General features: G+C 44.7%; 1 protein-coding gene across 1 annotated transcript in view; it reads right to left on the bottom strand.

Moving 5' to 3' along the window:
• The window catches only part of kif26ba (kinesin family member 26Ba), a 366,177-nt gene that overhangs the window by 104,400 nt on the left and 237,053 nt on the right, over nucleotides 1–24,724 (bottom strand). The window contains exon 5 of the mRNA XM_087991166.1: nucleotides 23,449–23,635. Within this exon, the coding sequence (XP_087847292.1) occupies nucleotides 23,449–23,635 (187 nt within the window). The remainder of the gene's footprint in view (nucleotides 1–23,448; nucleotides 23,636–24,724) is intronic.

The following is a 24,724-nucleotide window of genomic DNA, read 5'->3' as shown; positions in this document are numbered from 1 at the left end:
AGGAAGAGCGCCTCATCTTCCGCCTAGGAACCCTCCAACCACACGGGATGAATGTAGATTTCTCCAGCTTCCTCATTTCCCCTCCCCCCACCTTATCTCAGTCCCAACCCCCAGATTCAGCACCTTCCTCTTGACCTCCAATCTTCTTCCCGACCTCTCCGCCCCCACCCCCTCTCCGGCCTATCACCCTCACCTCCTTCCACCTATCATATTCCCAGCGCCCCTCCCCCAAATTCCCCCCACCTTTTATCTCAGCCCGCTTGGCACACCAGCCTCATTCCTGAAGAAGGGCTTATGCCCGAAACGTCGATTTTCCTGCTCCTCGGATGCTGACTGACCTGCTGCGCTTTTCCAGCACCACTGGTCTCCAGCATCTGCAGTCCTCACTTTCTCCTCACTGTCATCAATATTCAGAACTCGGGACTGGTTGCAGAGTGGGATGCATTCAGGTGATTCCTGTACCACCTGCACCATCCTTGCTGACTATCTGGTGGTCTCCATTCCCTCTTGTCCTGTGTATCTGAAGCTGCAAAGTGCCACATCTGTAAGGCGCTAACCACATGGCTCACAGTGACAGTGGCTTCCGATACCCAGAACCTGAGCTGCTATATTTGACACTGCTTCCTTCCCAAACGGTCCTCCACGATACAGGAAATGTCCTGGAAATCCCACGTGGCACAGGAAGCACATTCTGAAGGGTGCAGCAGCCTTGACATCTCCTTATGTCTTAACGTCGTTATCGCTGAAATAAACTTTACCAATACTAATAAACGTATAACTACTGATAAAAACATACTGGCATTGCTAAGTCCATAAGACCAGAAGAAAAATAAGAGGAGTAGGCCATTTGGTATTTGGTACCCGCTCCACCATTCAAGAATATCATTCTGATATTCCTCCTGCCCACACCTTTGCGCTTTCCCCATATCCCTTGATTCCCTGACTGACTAAGCATCTACCTATCTGAGCCATAAGCGAAGCTACCTTCAGCTTTGCAACACAGCTCTGCTGTCGAGGTTCACAGCTGCACTGTCAACGGTTCACCTGTATAAGGAAAGTATTGCTCAGTTCCTACTGTCGCAGACAGGGCCAGAAACAGAGCAGCGAGATTCACCATGCACTCACATCACCCCTAAAGCCCTTGAACAATTCTTATGTCCTTTGGAGGTCTGCCACAATAGCCAGCGAGAAGAACATACAAACTTCCCCATGAGAATCGTGGGAACAGGGAATAAAGTCGGACAATTCATCAGCCACTGATCAACTACAGCTGTGATCAATTAAAAATGTTTCTGTTCAATTACGTGTAAAACAATCACTGCCTCTGCTTGCTTTACTGATTTCCTCTCTCCTGCTGCTTCCTTCATGCACAGCCTTAACAAGACCAACAGGGTAAATGATTTGTCATACTGCAAGCTGCAAGGCTGTGGAGGAACCAGGCAGCTAGACCAGTTCCCAAAGGAGGAGAGGGACGGAGAGGGAGAGATGCGAGAGAACAGCCAATATTCATTCACACACAGAATAGCATTCACTTCAAATTCAGAATTCCGTCTTTCTTCTCCCAGTTTTAGCCGACAAAAATACTTTCCCCCTCTGACAAAGGAACCCTGCATTTATATAGTGCCTTTTACTACGTCAGGACATCTCACAGGCCTGTACAGCCAACTTAGGAGATGTAAGAGCTAACTCGCATACATCAGTCTAACAAGGCAGGGGAATTAGCTCCAGTGTATTGAGAATTACTTGTCCCTCAGTCAAAACTCTCCCAATCTGCTCATTACCTTTTTGCCGTTTGTAAAACCTTGCTGTGTACATAATTGGGTGGCACTTTGCTACAGTGACTAGACCCCTCAGAGATACTTCTTCAGTTGAAAAACACCTTGAAACACACGCAGACAGAAAAAAAAAACAAATCTTCCTTTTGTACATCAATTATTCCAGGTAATGTCTGACACAGAATGTAACATAGCAACAGATATAATCAAGGAATTCCCTTAGAAGACATACAGAGTTGAAAGGAATCTGACTGTTACAATCTTTAACAGCAATCCCACATCCTAAACTGTGATTAGGATTCATATTCCCATAAAGGTCGTTTGGAGGGGAAGATTATCCACAATGTTTAGGATTCATTCCCTAATGTGAGGAGCAGGAAGAATTTCATGTAATCTCTTCATCTGAACGAAAAATGGTGGAAGTGAACATGAAATCATTGTCTGCACTGCTCCCCGCCCCCAACTCAACTGACTGAAAATCAGGAAGTTAAAGAGGACTACAAATGCATTTCTTTCTTGCTCTATTTACACAAAAGATAGCGACAACCAGAGGCAATGATTTGACATGAATCTCCCCAACAGTACTCAGCAATGACTCTGATGGAGAGTTAAGTAAGAGTGTGGGGAAGGGAAGGGTTCTGAGCCAAGATGCAAACCAGTATGGCACCCAATCCCATCACTGTCCCAAATGGACAGAGCAGGCTAAGGCTGTGTACCGTCCCAACCATGGACTCACTAACAGAGGAAAGTGAGTGAAACAAGATCTTCAGGAAGCAGTGACTTCTGGCAGGACAGAAAGGGATTGAGGGATCTGGGGAGAAGATGAATAGGTGGGGTTTGAAGGGACAAACAGCCACATCTTTTTACAGTGGCTATAAATTCCCTGGCCTCGCATCACTGCCCTGTATCATACAGCCCCACACAGGTCGCAATAAGTATATTATTTTTGGAACTGACGAAGAATTCTTGGGAAGACCTCAAGCGGCTAATTGCACTCAATAATTACAGAAAGCAAAATGCTGAGTTTTCACAGACCCTACTTAAAGGGACAGACGTCTTAGTCTGGTGGATGGGGAATAAGGAGGTACGTTCAGACTGGTCAGCAACAGCCTCATTGTGAAAACCCGCCTGGAAACATCCCCCCAGTTTAAATCACTGGTAACGCCTAACTCTGCACAAAAAAAATCTAAAGAAAACTATAACCTGAAATGGGCATGCTAGCGGGACCTGATGTGTGAAACAATGTTCTTAGCAAATCACGTGCCACATAATTGCATTTGCCTCCGTTTATTAAGCCAGCAAATTGACTTGTGAGAGAAATTACTGGACACAAGGGGCCCAATTTAAGACAGACGCAGCCTGCTATTTGAAGGAATGTCCCTTGTGTGCCTAGCCTGTCATGCTTATTATCCAAATGGCTGTCAGCTCACGGTGCCACTTGCTAAAACCAAAGCAATGGACAGAGCATGCCTGCAGAAGGTGGTATAGACATGGACATCCAATATTAACCACTTTGTCAAGCGACCCACATTAAAAGCAGCTGATAAATGCCAAATTCCTCTAATGCAGATTCCCCCAAAAAGGTCCCTCCCATGGGATGAGTAAAGGTTCTGGCTGGGCTGAAAACAGCGGAGGCTGAACAATTAATCATCAACAAATAGTTATTACCTGCACTGTGTGCCTGTGGCTCTACTATCCATCTCAGGGGTTAATTTAATCGCGATGCTTCCATTTCTACCTTGCGCCTTAAACTACAATTATATTCCTGCTAAAAGCGAACAGAGAGAAAACACAGGCATTCAGGAGACGACGCCTGGAGGTTTTTTGTTTTGCCTGTCAATTTTCCAAAGAAATTGACCTCTTCATGCTCTGCGGTGTAAAATGTGGTCAATGATTCTACCATTAATGGTCTGACAGGCAAATTTGAAAAAAGCGAGGCAAGGGTGAGAAAACATGGCAGGGCAACAAAAATCTCCCGGGGCCTACATCTACCTCTACCAGCCCTCCATTGCTGCAGTGAGTCACACAAGACAGAGACCAGCATTTCAATCCTTCACCCATAGTTGCTGCCCCTCAGGTCCTCTGAAGCAATTTTTGCACTTGTATGCGAAATAAAGAGATAGAGTTTTCAACTGCCACAAACATGAGGATTATGCCGGAATAATATCATTGAGATTGGAAAAGGAAGCCGGAGGTTAGATTCTCTAACACTAGCTGGTGGCACAAAGGGTAATAACTGAGCAAGTCCCCAAGAGGAGGGAGATAACATTCACTGTTGAGAGAGCAAGTATGGTCCAGAGACAGAAAGCGAGGGAGAGAGTATGAGAGCAAGAACGAGAGAGAAAGCGATAGCAAGAGGGAACGCAAGAGAGCAAGAGTGAACGAGAACTCAAAAGGGGAGGGGGGGGGAGAGAGAGAGACAGTAAAAATTCAGAAGAAAAAGGGAAAAAAGAAGAGAAATAGTGAAAATGAGAGAGAGCAATAAAGAAATAATGTGAAACATGGACAAAATGACTCTGAAAGGGGTAAATTTTTTTTTAAAAGGAAACAACATTAAAGATACAGTGGCTTGACAAATTCTAATATGGTCTTTCTTGATGACAAGCAGGTTGAGAAAAGAGAGATCAATGTCAGGGGTAATCCAATCTCCTAACTCAGGCTGCACAGGATTCTGCTTTACAACATTCATCAGGATCAATTAAAGACGAAACCAGATATTGGTTGGGGTGCACGCTGAGAACAGAGTAAACCCTCAGAATGTTTCATTTGCTGAAGCTGCCTGTTGCCATTCCAGAGGCAACCAAACTAAGCTGATCACATCTGCACATGCTGTTATCATCCAGTGAACATATTTCATCCATCTGTGTGGGTTATTCCTGCCTCTTTTCTTTCAGATCTTTTGCCAAGACATACCTTCCCCTGGTTTCTCATTGCTGACAGCCATTTGAAGGTTAAAGTCAAGAGATTAAGTATGTTTTGCATTCAAAGCACCTAACTTGAAAAGAACAGGCTTAAACATCATGTCCCTCCACAGGCATCTGTGAGGGGTTTTGGAAAAATATTGCCCTTATAACACAGACACTCAGCACAAAGGGCATGTCACTGTGTTGTGTACAGTTCTAGTTACCACACTACCAGAACAATGTGGCTGCTTTGGAGAGGGTACAGAAAAGGTTTACCAGGATGTTGCTTGGTACTGGGGATTTTAGCAATGAAGAAAAAGTTGGAGAGACTGGGTTTGTTTTCATTGGAACGCAGGAGGTTGAGGGGCAACCTAATAGAAGTTTATAAGATTGTGAATGGCATGGATAAAGTGGAAAGCATGAAGTATTTTCCCCAGGATGGAGGGGTCAATTACTAGGGGACACAGGTTCAAGGTGCGAGTGGGGGTGGGGGGAGTTTAAAAGAGATGTGCGAGGCAAGTTTTTCACTCAAAGTGTGGTGACTGCCTGGAACATGTTGCTAGAGGAGGTGGCGGAAACAGACACAACAGCAGCATTCAAGAAGCACCTGCATGAACACACGAATAGGAAGGGAATAGAGGGATAGAGATCCTGTAAGTGAGAACAGTTTTAGTATGGAAGGGCAAAACCTGACAGTGCAGGCTTGGAGGGCCCTGTTACTGTGTCCTTTTGTTCTTTGACAGCTGGAAAGGGATATCATTGATGCTGAGCACAGTAAAGGTATGAGGATTTCGTTCTAAGTCAGGAGAACTTGCGGTTGATGATGATCTCATGCATCTGCTGCCCTTGCCCTTTTTGGTGGCAGACCTTTCCTGTTTACAAAGTGCCAACAAAGAAACCTTGGTGGAGTGCTGTGGTGCATCTTGTAGATGGTCCACACTGCTGCCACTGTGCCTCAGTGATGGACGGTGTGAATGTTGAAGGTGGTGGATGTGGATGCCAGTCAAGCAGGATGCTTTGTCTTGGATGGTGTTGAGTTTCTCGAGTGTTGTTGGAGCTGCCCTCATCCACGTACATGGGGAGCATTCACCACACTCCTGACCTGTGCCTTGAACATGGTGGGCAGGTTTTGGGGAGTCAGGAGGTGAGTTACTTGCTACAGTACCCCTAGCCTCTGACCTGTTCTTGTAGCCACTGTATTTAAATTGCTAGTCCAGTTCGGTTACTGATCAATGGTAATGCCTGGGATACTGATTGTGGAGATATAGTGATTTTTAAAACTTAATTCATGGAAGGTGGGCATCACTGAATATATCACCCAACCCTAGCTGTCCTTGAACACCTGAATAGTGCTGTTAGGAAAGGAATTCCAGGATCTTGACTTAACCACAGTGAAGGAGTGGCAAAATAGTTCCAAGTCAAGATGGTGTCATTTTTGGAGAATAATTTTGTTATGAGTTAGGCCAGACCACTCAAAACATTCTTAAGCAGGCAGCCCAGACCGTAACTTTACTATTTGTTTCGGTATGTGTACAGTGAAAATTACCCCAGAGTAAGTTAGCAAGGTTGACTACCCAGTTTTAAAACAGACAAAGATTTATTCACAAAATTATGGAATGAAGCACAAAGAACAGAATAAACAATACCTACAGAGCTCAGACTATCCAAGCAAGATTTAATGATGCTATTCCAAAAATACACAACAATCCCAATAAACAAACCCTTAAACACAGAGCAAAAAATGAAACAAAGGCTTACAGGTCAAAGTTCAAAGGGCAGAAGGAGAGGGAGTCTAGCAGCCTGTTTCCACACAGCCCACTGCTGAACTCACTAAAACAAGGCTTCAGCTTTTAGGACTGACCACTCCCCTTTCATTATACAGGTTACTTCTAAAACATGGCCTAAAGTCTCATCTGTTTACATATAAACCAAAAGGCCTCCCAATACCCTTTTCATCGCTGTACCAACCCAGCCGACTCGAAGCCCAGACTGATTTATGACCCCTCTGAAAAAAAAAACCAAGGACACTGTATCCTTGAGAAGAAGGACCCACTTTTAGGGAAAAAAAGGAGCAGCTTTGTGACAACCTGCATATTTATGTTCGGTTCATCACATTATTGAGTTTGTTAATGACTTTATTCAAATTAAGAAGAAACAGGTGGTAGCTATTAATTGTCTGAGCACAAGGGAGAACTTGCAACACTGGCTGGGAGTGATGGGGGTAAGACTGAGATGTCAATAAACAATCCAAGGAGAAAGTTGTCTGGTTTTCAGTTTCCTGTCTCACTGACTAGCTTGGATCCAGATAAACATTACAGGAGGTGGTATTACCATATCTCTACTGCCATTGCCATTCTGCTTCAGTTGAACCACTAGCCCTTGCACTGAATGTCAAGGGGAGGTGGTGAAAGTGGAAACACTGAAGGTAATTTGTCCAGGGAGAGTCCCTGCAGCAATGGCATGGGCTGAGATGGCTGACCTGCGACAACTCCAACCATCTTTCTTTTGCATAACTCCAGCCAATGAGAACTAGTTGTGAAACATGGAAGCCCTTCCTTCCTTCCTTGGTTAATCTACAAAACAGCAAGGACTAGAGGGATATGGCAAGAATGTAGCATCGGTGTGCAGCAGGTTCAAGGGGCTGCTTGTATGTTTTCCCAGGTGTTTTAGATTCCTGTGCTGCCACTGTTAGGACAGACAAAAAAGCCCAGGTGTCTCTGAAGGAGGAGGCTCTCCCCTATCCCCATTTGCTGCTGACATGGAAGAGGGGTTATTTTATTATCTTTCTGCTGGCATTATTACATTGGACTTACTGTAAATATTATCCAAGTTTGGGGGAGATGATTGCTAGCAGTATTACCTGTAGATTATTAAATCCAGAGATCCAGGTCATGATCTGGGGACCTGGGTTTGAATCCTGCCATGGCAGATGGTGGGATTTAAAGTCAATAAATATCTGGAATTAAGGGTCTAATGTTGACCATGACCAAATTGTCGGGTGATTAATGTTCTTCAGGGAGGGTAATTGCTGTTTCTACCTGGTCTGGTCTACACGTGACTCCAGACTCACAGCAATGTGGCTGACTCTGAGCTACCCTGTGGACAATTAGGATGCACCATTAACACTGATCCAGTGAATTATTTTTTTTTAAAATGATTGTCATCACTTATTCGGTTCTCGTGCTGCTCAAGCCAAATATTTTCAACTTGGCACCCAATTTCGTTGGACTCAGCAGCATGTGCCAAAAATCCAATCTCTTTTGTGCCAAATATGCTTTTGTTTTCCCCGTTCACTAAGAGAAAACTGCTGAATGCATATTCCAGTGAGCTGGAGGGCAAATTCTGATCAACGTGAACGGTTCTTGGCAAATGGCGTTGGCTGTTTGCCATCCTTCAGCCAGACGCCAGCTCTTACAGCGCTGGAGCCCAATCCTATTGCCATTCCCTAGTCTAGCTTGTCATTTGTGAGTGGTCTGAATGGGGGATCCACTCAGCTCTCTGTCACCCCTGTGTCCCTCTACGAGGAGGCTTTTAAAACAGCAAATTATTGCAAGACCACGTAACGATTCAGGCCACTCTTCACAAGATCCACCTGTTACTAGAGAATGGTCAGCGCGGTGAAAGGCACCCTCTGGTCTGCATAAAGCTGCCGGTTTTCTGGAAGAGTTACCAGCATCAGAGTATCGCAAATGGACATGTTCCCGAGTTTGAGGCTCCCTGCCTAGGGATGGTCTCGTACACGGAGCAGCTAATGTAGAGGGTCAATGGGAAAAGGACAACATCTGCCACTCGATAACAAAAGGTTTTTTTGCTGCACCTTGCTAGGGAGCCAGCTTGGGCAGTATGGTGGCTCAGTGGTTAGCACTGCTGTCTCACAGTACCAGGGACATGGGTTCGATTCTACCCTCGGGCGACAGTCTATGTGGACTTATAGAATCCCTAGTGTGGAAACAGGCTATTTGGCCCAACAAGTCCACACCGACCCTCCAAAGAATAACCCATTCCCCTACTCCTGACTAATGAGCCTAACTTACACATCCCTGTGCAATTTAGCGTGGCCAATCCACCCTGACCTGCACATCTTTTGGATTGTGGGAGGAAACTGGAGCACCCAGAGGAAACCCACAGAAACACAGAAAGAATGTGCAAACTCCACACAGACTGTCGCCCAAGACTGGAATTGAACCCAAGTCCCTGGCACTGTGAGGCAGCAGTGCTAACCACTGAGCCACCGTGCCACCCCAATGGAGTTTGCACATTCTCCCTGTGTCTGCGTGGGTTTGCTCTGGGTGCTCCAGTTCCCTTCCACAGTCCAAAGATGCGTAGGTTAAGTGGATTGACCATGGGAAATGCAAGGTTACAGGCATGGGAGGGTCTGGGTGGGATGCTCTTCAGACGGTCAGTGTAGACTTGATGGGCTGAATGACCTGCTTCCATACTGTAGGGATTCCATGATTCTATGAAATGGTGTTGAACCCTCAGACTGAATGCCTGACATGGGATATATGTCAGAAATATCAGTCACACCACAACAGTACAGCGGCACTACAGACTGAGACATGCTGTGTGGAGAAAAGTTGAATCAAAAGTAGGTATGGTACAGAAAGAGGCCATTCAGCCCATCACTTACTAAATAAACAAGTCCGTGGCTTTGTATGCAATGACTTTTGAACTGCTTATCTAGATACTTCTTAAGTGCCTGGAGGGCTCCCACTTGTACCACACTTTCAAGCAGTGAGACCACTCCCTCCGTGACTCCCTCGTCAGGTCCACACCCCCCACCAACCTAACCTCCACTCCCGGCACCTTCCCCTGCAACCGCAAGAAATGCAAAACTTGCGCCCACACCTCCCCCCTCACTTCCTTCCAAGGCCCCAAGGGATACTTCCATATCCGCCACAAATTCACCTGCACCTCCACATACATCATTTACTGCATCCGCTGCACCCGATGTGGCCTCCTCTATATTGGGGAGACAGGCCGCCTACTTGAGGAACGTTTCAAAGAACACCTCTGGGACACCCACACTAACCAAGCCAACCACCCCGTGGGCTCAACACTTCAACTCTCCCTCCCACTCCACCAAGGACATGCAGGTTCTTGGACTCCTCCATCGCCAGACCATAGCAACACGACGGCTGGAGGAAGAGCGCCTCATCTTCCGCCTAGGAACCCTCCAACCACAAGGGATGAACTCAGCTTTCTCCAGTTTCCTCATCTCCCCTCCCCCCACCTTGTCTCAGTCCCAACCCTCGAACTCAGCACCACCTTCCTAAAATGCAATCTTCTTCCTGACCTCTCCACCCCCACCCCCACTCCGGCCTATCACCCTCACCTTAACCTCCTTCCACCTATCGCATTTCCAACGCCCCTCCCCCAAGTCTCTCCTCCCTACCTTTTATCTTAGCCTGCTTGGCACACCCTCCTCATTCCTGAAGAAGGGCTCATGCCCGAAACGTCGATTCTCCTGCTCCTTGGGATGCTGCCTGACCTGCTGCGCTTTTCCAGCAACACATTTTCAGTGAGTTTCAGAGTTTCATCCTCTGAGTGAAAACAAAATTCCACAAGCCCCCTTTAAAACCTCTTGTTTCTTACCTTAAAACTGTGCCCCCTAGTTTCTGGCCCCTTTAGGAGGAGTCAGGTTTCTCTCTCTCCATCCCTCTTATAACTATGTACAACCAATCAGATCCCCCTGCCAAGCCCTCACCGCTCGACGAATACAGCCCTTGCCATTCCAATCTTTTCTCACAGTCGCAATTTTCAAGCTGTGCCAACATTTGTGTAAACTTCCTCCTTACAAAGTGAGTATGACTTTCCTGTAATGTAGTGGCAGGACTGTACAGAAAGCTCCAACTATGGACTAACCAGTGTCTTACACTGTCTGACAGCAAGTGTCACCTCCCGTATACTAATAGCATCTTTAAGTTAGCTTGGGGCAGTGACTTGAAAGAAATTCTGGGATTTGCATATTAATCAATTGAAACCTGCATCTCCATTCTAACTGATTCAAGATTTAAGAGCTATCTTATGTGTGTTCAATTCGTTCACATGAGTTGGATGACCTTTTAATCTTTCCCTTACAAATTTTATGTCTAAGGCCTTCTTCCCTGGTGACTGTCCACGTCCAGACAACCTGAAGTGACCTGGTGGCCACTGGGATCTTCCTGTTCCCTTCAAGGAACTGGACATTGAGAGGCTTAACAGAGTACCTATCAATAGTGAGCAGATAGCCCTGCTAACTGTGTGTGCCTCCCCTGGCACCAGCTGAGTGGAATGATGCTGACCAGCAGCAAGAACTCTACACTTGTCAGCTTTTGTTCCCACCTCAGTGGGGGCTAACAAGCATTCCCTCGTGTCTTTTTATGTTTTAGAAGGGGAAATGAGCAGAATAAGAGAGAGCTATTCTATTTTATATTGGGCTCTCACACTACAGTCCACCCTCTGGGCTGCACCACATGTTTCTGACACATTTTATAAAACATCCAAGACTGATGACTTCAATGTCCTTATTTTTAAAAGCAGTCTTCCATCTGTTTAATGGTTACCATATTTTCACAAAAGTAATTTAAAAAGGTCTCAGTTACACTGAAATGGCCGGATCTCTGAAGGAAATCACCTCTTTCTCCGATTGGTCGGATGGTCTTGCTAAACCTGGCTGAGTGAAGATCAGACAAGTTTCATTAAAATACAGTGATGCCATAAGAACCCTGGGCCTTTTAAATCAGACTGGCTTGTTCTTTCCAACAGCTGGAATCTAGAAAGTCAAAGACAAGCAGATTCCTGCCTTGTGCATATAGTACTTGATAGATTGGTTGAGGAGTGAGGTGGTTGTTTTGTCCCTGTGCCAATGAGCAGCATTTAAATACAAATTTCTAGCGCAGGTAATTATTTTTTAATAAACTGCTGGACAATGTCACTGAAGGATGGGGTTTGTTAAGATTGGTGGAAGACCTTCCCTAGCCTTTAGTGGTGCTGCCACAATGCTCAGATGCAAGGACTGCTTTTCACTCTTTGGAATTGGAGATGGCCAGCCTCGGTTGCCCTTGAATTGAGTGGCTTGCCAGGCCCTTTCAGAGAGCAACTCAGTCACATTGCTGTCACATAAAAGTCAGACTTGTTAAAATGCAGATTTCCTTCCTTATGGACCCATTGGGTGTTTACAAATATCAATTATAGTTTGATGGCTGCTACTCCTGAAACTATCTTTCAAGTTCAGATTTTCTTAATTGGATTTAAATCCTGGAATTTGAACCTATCTCCCCACATTGTTAGCCTGGACTGATTCATACATAATGATGGTGTGTCCAATAGTTATGATACAATAGCGAGAATGGGATTAATTTGAGTCAGATTTTTGTCAACGTCAGAGCAAATGCTGCCCACTGCTCCTAGATTTACAATAATTGGCCTGTACCTAGTTTGTCTCTTCAATGCCTGTGTACTCTTTAAGTTCATTACAACTTAATAACATTGCTTGCCCCTCTCAAACCCCTACCTTACTTCCTCTCACCCATTGGAAAAGTACAGTTTCAAGTGCAAGTGATCACCTTTGCTATATTGACTGACACACTGGGTTCACTATTCAATGCCAATGTTGTCAATGCCATGTGCCAGCTTATCCTCAACTGGTGTCTGCTGTCCATAACCTGGGCATGGAAGACCCTCACTCAAGTATCCCGCCCAGCAACCTTGGCAAATACCACCCACCCCATTTGTGGCAAGGTGTGTGGGGGTTCCAGTGTTGGACTATACAATTACCTCAGAACCAAGAGCTCCATTGTAGAAGCTCATCATCATCGATCTCCAGAGAGACTGTCTGAGGAGATGTTGAAAGTTACTCAGAAATATGACCTACCCCAGGTTGTCTGCTCTTGGTGCCAAATTTGCTGGGATACATTTATAATAGGCAGGACTTTTAATTCATTCACATCCTTTTAATCAAAACTGCGCCTTACACATCTACCGCTACTTGTCAAGAGACTCAAATTCAGCACAGATTAGGTGATAAACTGATGACTTTCCTGATCTGCTTGGCTCAACCCATCAATGGCCAGTGGAAATGTACATCAATTTATTTTCAGACAGAAGGTGAAGATTTGTCTTCAGCGATCAGTCAGCACGTTATGCTGTTCTCTTTCAGTCAAAACATTAGAGGTACAAATCCCACTCCAGAATTACAAACAAAATGATCTAAACTTTCAAACATAAAATGCCCCACCTGAAGTGCCAACTATTGTTTGCAACATTAAATCCCAGATGCCCATCTACCCACCAAGACATGTACAAAATATTTTTCATGGGCAAAGCCGACATCCCATGCCCTGGCCAACATTTATCCTTCAATGTTACTAAACAGATTATTTGTTCATTATCATGCCTGTGGGAACCTTGTGAACCACATTTTCATCAAAGCAACAGAGCGGGTATCAGATTAACCAACAGGAAAGTAAACCTGAAACGAGTGATTTTCTGGTTGCTGAGACGTAACTACGTGAAGTGCCACAGATATCACTGCTGGGGTCTCAACTACTCACAATCTATACTGATGAAGTGGATGAAGATACAGCATAGATGCTCGGCAGTCATCTTTGCTTATGACATAGAGGTAGGAGTGTAAACTGGGACGAATCTGCAAAAGGGATGAAGTGAGTAAACAAAAGTATGGCAGACCGAGTATAATGTGGGAAAAATTAACCTGCTCACTTTGCAGGAAGAATGGAAAGCAGCATATAGTTTAAATGGAGAGAGATTATAGAGTCCAAGATACTGAGGGATCTGGTGTCTTGGCACAGGAATCACAAAATGTTAGTATGAAGATACAGCAGACAATCAGGAGACAAATGGAACACTGGCGTGTACCACAAGCAGAATGGAACATAAAGGCAGGAAGTTTTACCAAGGCTATAGAAGACATTAATAAGACTATATCTGAATTACAGTTTTAAATTTTCTTATTTAAGAAGGGATATTATTGATATTAGACACACTTCACTCAACTGATACCAGGGATGAAGGCTGATCAGGTTGGACCTGTATCTATTGGACTTTAGCAGAATGAGAAGTGATCTTATTGAGGTGCTGAGGGGGTTTGACACAGTGGACGGTGAAAGGATGATTCCCCTTGTGGGAGAAACCAAAACTAGAGGACACAGAATAAACGTAAGGGGCCTATCATTGATGACTGATAGGAGGAGAACCACTTCTTCTCAGAGAGGGCCATTCGTTTGAGGAACTTTCTTCCCCGAGGGAGCTGTGGAGACCAGGTCATTGAATATTTATAAATTGGAGTTGGATAGATTCTTTATTCATTGGGAATGGCAGGATATTTAGGGGATCAGTAAGCATGGGGAGATGGGGCCATAATCAATTCAGCCATGATGTTACAAAAATGGCTGAAAAGGCCAGAGAGAACAAACTGCCTATTCCTACATCTTAATTTGTGTTTGTAAAGGTGCGCAGCCCACCCCCCCACTACACTGCTGTTACAGGGAGGTGGGGCAGGATGGAGTTAGGATCTGTCAGGTTTGGATCCAGTTCAGAGGTGACCAAGGAGGTGCACGGACCAAGGTGGGCCAGTTCAAAGGCTTCTGGGACCCCTATTCAATTTTCACTCAAATGTTGTGCCCACTAAACCACATCCCTTACATCCCTTCATCATTCCACACACTTCCCAATGTCCCCTCCATGCTTCATCTTGCCTGATTTCATTAATGAGCTATGGAACCCAAACATTCATAAAGACACCATCTGGCAATTGTGTCAACAGAGACATGGCCATATATTTGTTCCTGTATTATGAAGGCCTTATTGAGTTAAAAGACGCTAATGGAATAGGGTCTGTTTACATGGCTTGAAGGTGAGTGTTAGCTTTGACTGTTAGAAATAGTTAGGTGGTTCGAACAGTTTATTCTCTCTTGATGTGGTTTTTCAAAGCCTGAATGATTATTTGGAATGGATCAAAAGGTGTGGTATCTGGTAGATCTTTTGTTTCTAGTACCATGAATGGACGTGTCAGATTCACACTTACACAAGTTTGAAAGAGCAGAAGATTTACGCAAAAGGAGATTTTGGAATGGTGTTTTTTGAATAGCATTTCAATGTCTTGCCACTAGTGTATAGCTCATTTGTTCTATACATAGCTCATAATGGGTGGCTATGGAGGGTATAGGGAAGCATGCAAGAGCCATGGGTATGACAAACTGATATGGGGATTATGAGGTGGCAGGGGTAAGACCATTTAAACGTACCTGTTCAAAGATTCCAGGATCCAGGTTGTGATTTACCTTCAAGGAGCTGCAAACTGGCAAAACTGGGTAACCAACCTTGAAAAGATGCCTTAAAAATTTTAAAAAAAAATGCAGGGATGTAGCCAGCCAGACGTGGAAATTGCCAGAAGGGAGTTGGGTCAAAAATCCTGGAATCAGGGCCCATCTGCCATTTTTAAAGGTCTCCAGAGTCAACCTGACTCCATGAGAATCTAGCCTCATGCATGTGAATTAGCTGCCTTGCTGCTTGTGTTATGATAGTTCACACATTCCAAAAGCACTCCATTGACTGTAAAGTGGTTTTGGATTTCCAATAATTGTAAAAATCATAGAATCACAATGATTACAACACAGGGGATTGCTATTTGTCCTGTTCCATCTGTGTCCACTCACTGCAAAAGCAACTCAACTTGCACCACTCAGACATCTCCCCTCCATAACCCTACACCCACTTTCTATTCAAAGAAAGTTCTCTTTTGAAACTTTTGACTGAATCTTCCCCCAACACTCCCAGGCAGTACAGTCTGGGGAGGGGGCGTAGGGAAGGAAAAGAAAGATGTAGTGTAAGGAAAAGAGAAAGAGATATAGAGAGAGAAGGGGGAGGAAGGAAAAGAGATGGAGAAAGTGAGAGGAAGGAAAAGGAGGGGTAAGGAAAAGGCGGGGAGGGAAGGAAAAGAAACAGGAAAGAAAAAAGAGATGGGGAGGAAGAAAAGAGAGAGGAAGGAGAGATAAGGGAAAAAGAAAAGAAGAAAAGAGAGAAGATGAAAAGAGAAAGGACAGAGAAGACAGGAAGGAGAAAAGAGTGAGAGAGCTCAAGATGAATTATCCATTTCAAACAGGTGGGCTTTTAAAAACTTGATTTATTACTATACAGTGAAAAATATTGTTTTATATGCTTTACTGGCAAATCATACCATACAAGTGCATCAGGGAAATAACACAGAGTGCAGGATACAACTGCCATGGAGTTGCAAAGAGAGATCAACATTAACATTAAAGAAGTCCATTCAAAGGTGTGATAGCAATGGGGAAAAAAAGCTGTTCTTGAATCTGTTTGTCCATGTTTTCAAACTTTTATATCTTCTACCCAATGGAAGAGGGTGGAAGAGAGTACAACTCGGTTGGGAGGGGTCTTTGATTACATTGATTGCTTTCCCGAGGCAGTGGGAAACGTAGATGGAGTCAATGGATGGAAGGCTGGTTTGTGTGATGGACTGGGCTGTGTCCATGACTCTCTGCAGTTTCTTGGGAAGAGCAGTTATGCATCCACGCTGTGATGCATCCAGATAGAATGTTTGCTATGTGTATCTATGAAAATTGGTAAGAGTTATTGTGGACATGCCAAATTTCCTTCACCTCCTGTGGAAGTAGAGACATTGTTGTGCTTTCTTGACCATAGCGTTCACCATGGGTGGACCTGGACCAAATGTTGGTGATCATCACTCCCAGGAACTTGACGGTCTCGAACATCTCTACCACAGCACCATTGATGAGACAGGGGTGTGCCCTCCAGTCTGCTTCCTGAAGTCAATGACCAGCTCCTTCACTATGCTGACATTGATGAAGAGATTGTTGTCTTTAAACCAAGCCATTAAGCACTCAATCTCCTTCCTGTACTCCATCTCATCATTGTTTAAAGATCCAACCTATAATAGTGGTGCTTTCAGCAAACCTGTGAATGAAGTTGGTATGGAATTTGGCCATACAGCAGTGTGTGCATAAGGAGTGTGGCAGATTGATAGATGTGTCGATTGGAAGGTGTTAAGAGACATGGAGCAAAGTTGGATAAAATCAAGATGGATCACGTATCAGCCATAATCTCATTGAACAGTAGAACAACCTCTTGTAGCCTCCTCCTGTTCCTATCCTCTTCTCTTCTCAGACTTTTCTTTTCAATATTTCATCTCTGGAACTTACTTTGTAGAATTTCTTTAAACTGCTGATAAATTTGCAACGTACTGTGCTTGAAAGAAATGTTTGAGCTGTAGTGCTGAAAGCAGTGCTGCTGTTATGTGGAGTCATGCAGGATTATTGTGATCTATGGCCCAACTTAAAATGCTATCAATCAGGTCGCTTGACACAAATGAATTAGCAAAAAAAAAATGTACTACTTCCACCTGATTAAACTCACGCCTGGGAGGTAATTGCGTCTGCCTGACCACCACCTTTCGCGTCAGAGTCGCTGTGTAAGGGTGCTTTCCTTTGTGTGCCTGGGTTGATCCTTGCAAGGGTGAGGTGAGAGCGTAGCTAACCGTTGGTTTAGAAAGAGGCAAGTTTACCCTTGAATACTGTGGGATCAGTTACAGATCTCACAAAGTGCCTAGCCACTTCTACACTGTGAATCCTGGGCATAGTTTCCAGTCATAAAGTCCTCTATATTCTTCCCTGCTTTAAGGAAATCCTCCCTGGCACTGTGATGTTCCTTCTAGTCTCATCATTAGGTATGAACAGGCTGATGGATTGTCGTGTCTATTGTAGACCAGCCTGATCCTGCCTTTAATTACTCCTCCATAACTGGAGTCACTGGATACAGAATGATTTATTAGCTGCTACAGCCGTATATTCATGTTCAAACCTGAGATTGATAGGTTTCTAGAAATAAAAAATAACAAGGGATATGGGAAAATATTGCTGAAGGTGGCTTGCCATGATCGAATTGAAGGTCAGAATGGGTTGAAAAAGCTGAATGGCCTATCCCACTCCCATTATGCTCTTATGTATAGAGAAAGAACAAAGGGATGTACATATAATGCAACATCATTTCATTAATATAGAGAGTGATGCTTAGAATCAACCAATAAGCTCTTGAAAAGAAGTTTATAAAGCGCGGTGAGTTTAAGATTACTGCATACATTTTGATTAAAGTATTTATATACTGTGATCTTACTCCACCCCTCTCTTCACTGCTGGATGTTTGAATCCCTCTATAGTACTCAAATGAGGTGCTACACACACCCATTAACTGCTCCCTTTGCACCTTAAAACAATTCCAACTGTCGCCCGACCCCTCACAAAACTGCCTCTCTCACACAAACCCCCACTCTTTAATCCCGTAACCTCCTCTCCCGTGAGTGCAGACACCTTTTCTGCATCACAACCTCCCTCTTTGCAAAGGCAAATCCACTATCGATTCGCTGCACTTTGAGAATAGAACATAGAACATAGAACAATACAGCACAGAACAGGCCCTTCGGCCCGCGATGTTGTGCCGAACTTCTAACCTAGATTAAGTACCCATCCATGTACCTATCCAAATGCCGCTTAAAGGTCGCCAATGATTTCGACTCTACCACTCCCACGGGCAGCGCATTCCATGCCCCCACCACTCTCTGGGTAAAGAACCCACCCCTGACATCTCCCCTATACCTTCCACCCTTCACCTTAAATTTATGTCCCCTTGTAACACTCTGTTGTACCCGGGGAAAAAGTTTCTGACTGTCTACTCTATCTATTCCTCTGATCATCTTATACACCTCTATCAAGTCACCCCTCATCCTTCGCCGTTCCAACGAGAAAAGGCCGAGAACGCTCAACCTATCCTCGTACGACTTCCTCTCCATTCCAGGCAACATCCTGGTAAATCTTCTCTGCACCCTCTCCAAAGCTTCCACATCTTTCCTAAAGTGAGGCGACCAGAACTGCACACAGTACTCCAACTGTGGCCTAACCAAAGTCCTGTACAGCTGCAACATCACTTCACGACTCTTGAATTCAATCCCTCTGCTAATGAACGATAATACACCATAGGCCTTCTTACAAGCTCTATCCACCTGAGTGGCAACCTTCAAAGATCTATGTACATAGACCCCAAGATCCCTCTGTTCCTCCACCTGACTAAGAAGCCCTGCGGCTCCCTCAGTACCTCCAAGACATTATTGAAGGTCCTAGTGAAATGAAATGGTGGACAGTGAGAGGAGCTCTCTGAAGCTACTGAGGGAGATACAGGGCTTACTGCCAGTACATTCTCAAAGTGAAGCTAACTGACAGTGGATTTCCCCTAGGACAGAGTGAAGTTGCAATTCCGGAAAAGGTGTGTGCACTCACAGAAGAGAAGATTACTGGATTAAAGAGTGGGGTTTGTGAGAGAGTGGCAGGGATGGGGCAATGGTTGGATCCATTTTAAGATGTTGTCACCTACCCCATCCACCTGGGCTTCTCCTGCATCCAGTTCACTTACATTCCCACCTCCGATCTCAAGGCAAAACCAACTTAGCACAAGCAAGCTAATTATCCTTTAATGTGTGGCACTTGGATAATTTTCATAATTGCAAGTGATTAAATCAAACAGTGACATCTGCAGTGAAATTCAAATTAAAGAGAATTGTTGGCCTACTATTACAAAATTAATTGGTACCTCATGCCGACCTTTAATTCAATAATTGATTAACCTGACTGGTTCCATTTGTTAGAGACACAGGTCCAAATGCCCGAGTGTGAATGAAACTCAGTACCCAAACGATCTTCAGAATAAGGAATGTCCTCACCAGATCCCACAAGGAGAAATGAGGCCTTCACTCCCCATTCTCTTTGAACATGTGGGAGCTGCTGCAAAATGTGCCCAATCCCAACAATCCTGGCTTATTAAAAGATAGGGCGAGAAGGTTACACATCAGAAATTGTAAAGGAACATACTATGGACTCTGGAATTCTGAAATAAAAGAGCAGTTCAGCTCTGTGGAGAGACACAGAGAGTGGGAAGACCGAGGGATGTATTAGGTTTTGAGTATGTGTAAGTGGAATAAGAACAAACAGGAGGTCAGGGATAGGATGAGAGACAGGTGTCAGAGAGAGAGTCAGAGAGATGGTTTACAGCGGAGGAAGAGGCCCTTCAGCCCATCGAAAGAATTGAAAAGGTGGAAGAGTTAGTCCCTCAGAGTCATGGGGGAAAATGAAGACAAGGCAAGCAGACAAAGGAATCAAAAACAAAGTGTCAAGTCCAGGCATGCTGCTGGCTGAAGACAAAAATAAGAAATAGAAATCAAAATAAGTGACAAGGAAACAAAATAGAACATGCCGAGGTAATGGTCCAAGTATTGTCAACACTGCTTCCTGCTAAAATGCCAAGGATAATTAAATTCCTAATGAAAGGCTCCAACCCAAAACATCGATTTTCCTGCTCCTCGGATGCTGCCTGACCTGCTGTGCTTTTCCAGCACCACTCTCAACACTAATTAAATTCCAACCTTCTCTCTATTTTCCTTGCATGCCTGTCTCGGTTCTTAAAACTGAACTGAAATTTAATTTTCCCTACATACATTAGATCACAGTGATGTCCGGCTTCCAGTCCACTGGCTCCAAAATCCTCACTGTCAACTTCCAGGCTTTCCATGAATCCCTCCAGCCAGCGATGGATCTATTTGCAGGACACATCCTCCACACCTTGGACTCTGGCCTGCTGATCTTCACCTTGTCCTGACCTTCGTCATTGCAACCAATAACCAACAGGGAAAGAACCTGTGGTCCATGCAGTGTATTCCAGGCCAATGGACAATATATATAATGCTGCTGGGCTCGTGATCCAGAGGCCCTGCCTCATGTTGTGGGGACACAGTTTCTAATCTCACTACAGACAGCGATGGAAGACGACAAGACTAGATTGGCGAAACTAGGTCGCTCTCCTTGGAGCAGGGAAGATTCGATAGATATGTATAAGATTATGACAGGTTTAGATAAGGTAATCAAAGCTAAACTGTTTCCATTATATGGTAGATGACACAAGGACAAAAGGGTCACATATTTAAGATTTTGGGAATGCAATTTCAGATATGTAAGGTAGTAAATGTCTTACATTGCAAGAGACAATAGCCTGGAACTTGTCGCCTAGGAAAGGATGATGTAGAGTCAATTAATGATTTCAAAAGGAAACTGGATGGGCAGTTCATGGTAAGAACCTTGCAGGACAGTGAGGAGAGGGGAATAATGGGACAGTGACCAGTTACTCGACAGAGCTGAGAATCTTGATGAGCTGAATTACCTCTTGCTGTGCTGTTACAACTCCACTGAAGGCTTGAGGATTGAGCGAGTTCAACCATGATGCGCCACTAGTCAAATGGTCAGTTTTGGTGTACCATCAATGCTCATACACCACCATAGGTACAGGGTGTCCAGTGGATCAAATCAAATCAAAGGGTGTGGCAATAAATCGGGTAAACCTAAAAAGGTGGGATAAGGAGGCGTTTCCCTCAATTCTGACCCTGGTTAGTTTGACATTGTCATTTCTTTACCCCTTAAATCTCGACACGTCAGTTCCCAAAGAGTCAGGAGCAATAAGCAGCAAATAAACAGAAACCAATACAGGACCGACTCAATTAAACTATCTTCATTAACAGGTAGGCTGGCTCTTCAGCTTCTCAAGGCAGAGGTGGGCCCTGCAGACTCTGGAGATTAGAGTGGTGCTGGAAAAGCACAGCATGTCAGGCAGCATCCAAGGAGCAGGAAAATCTACGTTTCGGACCGCGGCCCTTCATCAGGGCTTCAGCTTTTCTGTTGGCAGCTGGGTTGTTCAGCCTGTCACAGCAGAGTCTTCTACTGGGTAACACTGACCTGGGCCAAATTGATCGGACGTTACAGTGGGCACTCAGTAACTTCCTTCCCTCTCTCGTTACAGCCAGAATTTAACTAGAATAAACTGAACGGAGCTTAGCTCTTCAAAACAACAGCGCCTTCAAAGACAAAGCTCAAAGCCCTCCAAACAATAAACTTGAAAGTCAAGTTTGAAAAATCCCTCACATGATATGCTGAGTTTCAGAACTAGTATCCCCCTCACACCCAGAGCAATTAAGGTGACAGATTCAACCCTGTAAAAGGTGCAGGCTTAAAAAGGAACAGATGTGGATCTGTGTAATGAGGTGGACCTATGTTGATGGGGAGCAGAGGCCTAGTTTATGAATCCAGAAATTCAGCTACTGCTCTGGGGTCCTGGGTTTGAGTCTCATCGTAGCAGATGGTGGAATTTGAATTCAATAAAAAGAATCAGGAATTAAGGGTGTAATGATGACCATGAAACTGGTGTCGGAAAAACTGGCTCACTTTAGGGAAGGGAGCTGCCATCCTTACCTGATCCGGTCTAAATGTGACTCCAGACCCACAGCAATCTGGTGGACTCTTAACTGCCTTCTGAGGAATTAGGGATGGACAATAAATGCTGGCCTAACCAGAGATTGCCCTCAGCCCGGGAGTGAAGAAAACTTTTTCTTACACAGCTTGGGTCCTCAAAAACATACTTCACCAATGACATGTAAATGTGATTCACTACCTGTGATGTAGGAATGATGTACAGGTTCGTAACTTTAATTCCATTTTCACTTAATTGTACCTTTCCTTTCATATCCTGTCCACCATTTTCTTGTTAGCAGCTGAGTTTATTTGTTGACATCTATTACTACATCTCAGTGACATATTGCTGTGTTTTTTGCCTGCTTTGTTAGCTTTTTGAAGTGGGCCTTCGCTACGATGCAGCCTTCCGGCAGCAGTTTCTTGGGTGAAGTGTCGATATTAAGTTGCGGACAGCTTCTCCTCACCGGGACGGTATGGACACTGTTGACCGACGGTGCTCAGCTCTGAGTGCCTGGAACCCAGGACTTGCCATCCGCTCCCAACCCACTCTCCCATCAACGGCTGCAAAGTCTGTGGTAATTGACTTTGATCTGATTGTCACGTGTATTTTACAGTCAGAATACAATAAAATGAAAAGCTCTCATATGTCGCCACAAAACGGCACCATTTTGTACAATTTAAGAATAAGGAAAGAGAAAAGAAGATATAGTTTGAAGGGAGTCTGTCAGTCCTGAGTCAGCTCATCACTGTCAACAACATGTGCACCACCATCCCTCCGCCACCACTTCAGTGTCTTCTATATTGGACACCAACAACAAAGTCCATCCTTCCCACAGCCAAGTCCATCCTTCCCACAGGAGATGGACAATTCATTTCTCTTAAAATCTACCTGTTGCAATATGATCCAGCACCTCTGAGGCAGGTGGGACTTGAACCCAGGCTCTCCGAGTCAGAAATCAGGACGCTGCTATTATACCACCGATGACTGATGGCCAAGAGCTGACCGAGCCCCTGCTTTCAACTCCCTACCCCCAAACTCTCGGCTCCAACTGTTGTTTGACCAAAAAGCTGCAAATTTCAATATTGGAAAGAAGTGAAAAATAAAACAAACATCAATTTCGGCTACAAAATTTTTTGTCGACAGCAGATGTTCCCAGGATGTTAAACGTTTCATATGAAAAGGCAAAATACTTTCGATTCTGGCGAACAGGTAAACAGTGAAGCAAGTCTAGCAGCATCTGTGAAGAGAGAAATGTTTGAAGTCTGAAGAAGGGTGACCAGCTGGGAAAAGTTAGCTGTTTCTCTCCCTCCACAGTTGATGCCAGATCTGCTGAGTTTCTCCAGCACTGTTTGTATTGAACTTTTCATCCTTAGCCACTCGAGGGTAATCCTGCAGTGAATCAGAAAACTCTCTGCATGGTGTTCTCCATCAGCTGTATTGCTGCTTACCTTCCCCATCCCTGGGCTCTCCTTGACCTTGTTGATGGCTCGCAGGAGGCACGGGGGTGCCGGGGGTGGGGACATCTGCAGGATGCCGCTGAAATTGGTCGGGAACAGCGGGGACTCGGAGACATTCGGAGCGGGAGACCGATGATGTTTCTTCTTCTTGGAGGACAGGTTGAGTTTCTGGGCAGCTCTGTGGGAACACAAAAGGAAATGAAATTTAAACAAAAAATCCATACGGAGAAGCTAGACACACTGAGCAGCTGCACCTACTGGCTAAGGAGCAGAGTTCAGGTGAAACCATCCCCACCCCCACCCTCCAGGAGACAGACTGTAAAACTTCAAACAACAGTCTCGCAGGACCATCGCCAAGGTACCATTCCCTTCCCTGCAGTTGGGAAACCTCATGCCCAATCCCAGCCTTTGAGCATTGCTTCTGACCTGAGGCAGTGTATTGACCCTCAAGCTAAAATAGTAACATCCCAAGGACACAGCCAACAGGGGATTATATTAACTACCAGAAAAGGTAAAATCACCATAGTCTTACCAGACCATAGCACTGCTCTCTCAGACAGAGGGGAGTGGAGATTTAGCCTGAGGGTCACGATGTCTCAACTGAGGGGAGAGGTTGAGAAGGAGGGTCCTTCCTGGTATCTCAGCCGTTGCAGGAATTGAACCTGGGCTGTTGGCATCATGGAGACTTATCTAAAGCATCAAAACCACAATGCTCTTAGCTGTGCCCATCAAGAGGCATTCTGGATTGTTGAGGGACTGAGTGAAGACCCTGCCCCATATTCCATCAAAGGGATACATGGCCCTTGTGAGTGTCCATATACAGTACAGTGCAGAAAGGGGAGGAACCATTTCGCAAACATATGACACCGCTGTGTCATATCGGGTTTCCCCGTCTTTAGAAAGGGCAGAAATGCTGCTGGCTGCCTTCTTCACCCACCCAAACCAATCTTTTTTTTATTTATTCATTCATAGGATGTGGGCGTTGCTGGCATTTAATCGCCTATCCCTAATTACACAGAGGGCAATTAAGAGTCAACCACATTGCTGAGGGTCTGAAATCCCATATAGGCCAGACCAGGTAAGGACAGCATTCGTGAACCAGATGGATTTTCCGACAATCGACAATGAATTTATGGTTATCATTAGACTATTAATTCCAGATTTTATTTTAAAACTTAAATTTCACCATCTGCGATGGCAGGATTTGAACCCAGCTCATCAGAACATTATCTGGGTCTCTGGATTAACAGTCCATCACCTCCCCTGT

Source organism: Chiloscyllium plagiosum, unplaced genomic scaffold (genome assembly GCF_037043375.1).
Source record: "Chiloscyllium plagiosum isolate Xiang-an unplaced genomic scaffold, Cpla_swu_hap1 HiC_scaffold_10, whole genome shotgun sequence".
In the NCBI taxonomy this organism is placed as follows: Eukaryota; Metazoa; Chordata; class Chondrichthyes; order Orectolobiformes; family Hemiscylliidae; genus Chiloscyllium; species Chiloscyllium plagiosum.
This window is presented reverse-complemented; position numbering and strand designations above follow the sequence as displayed.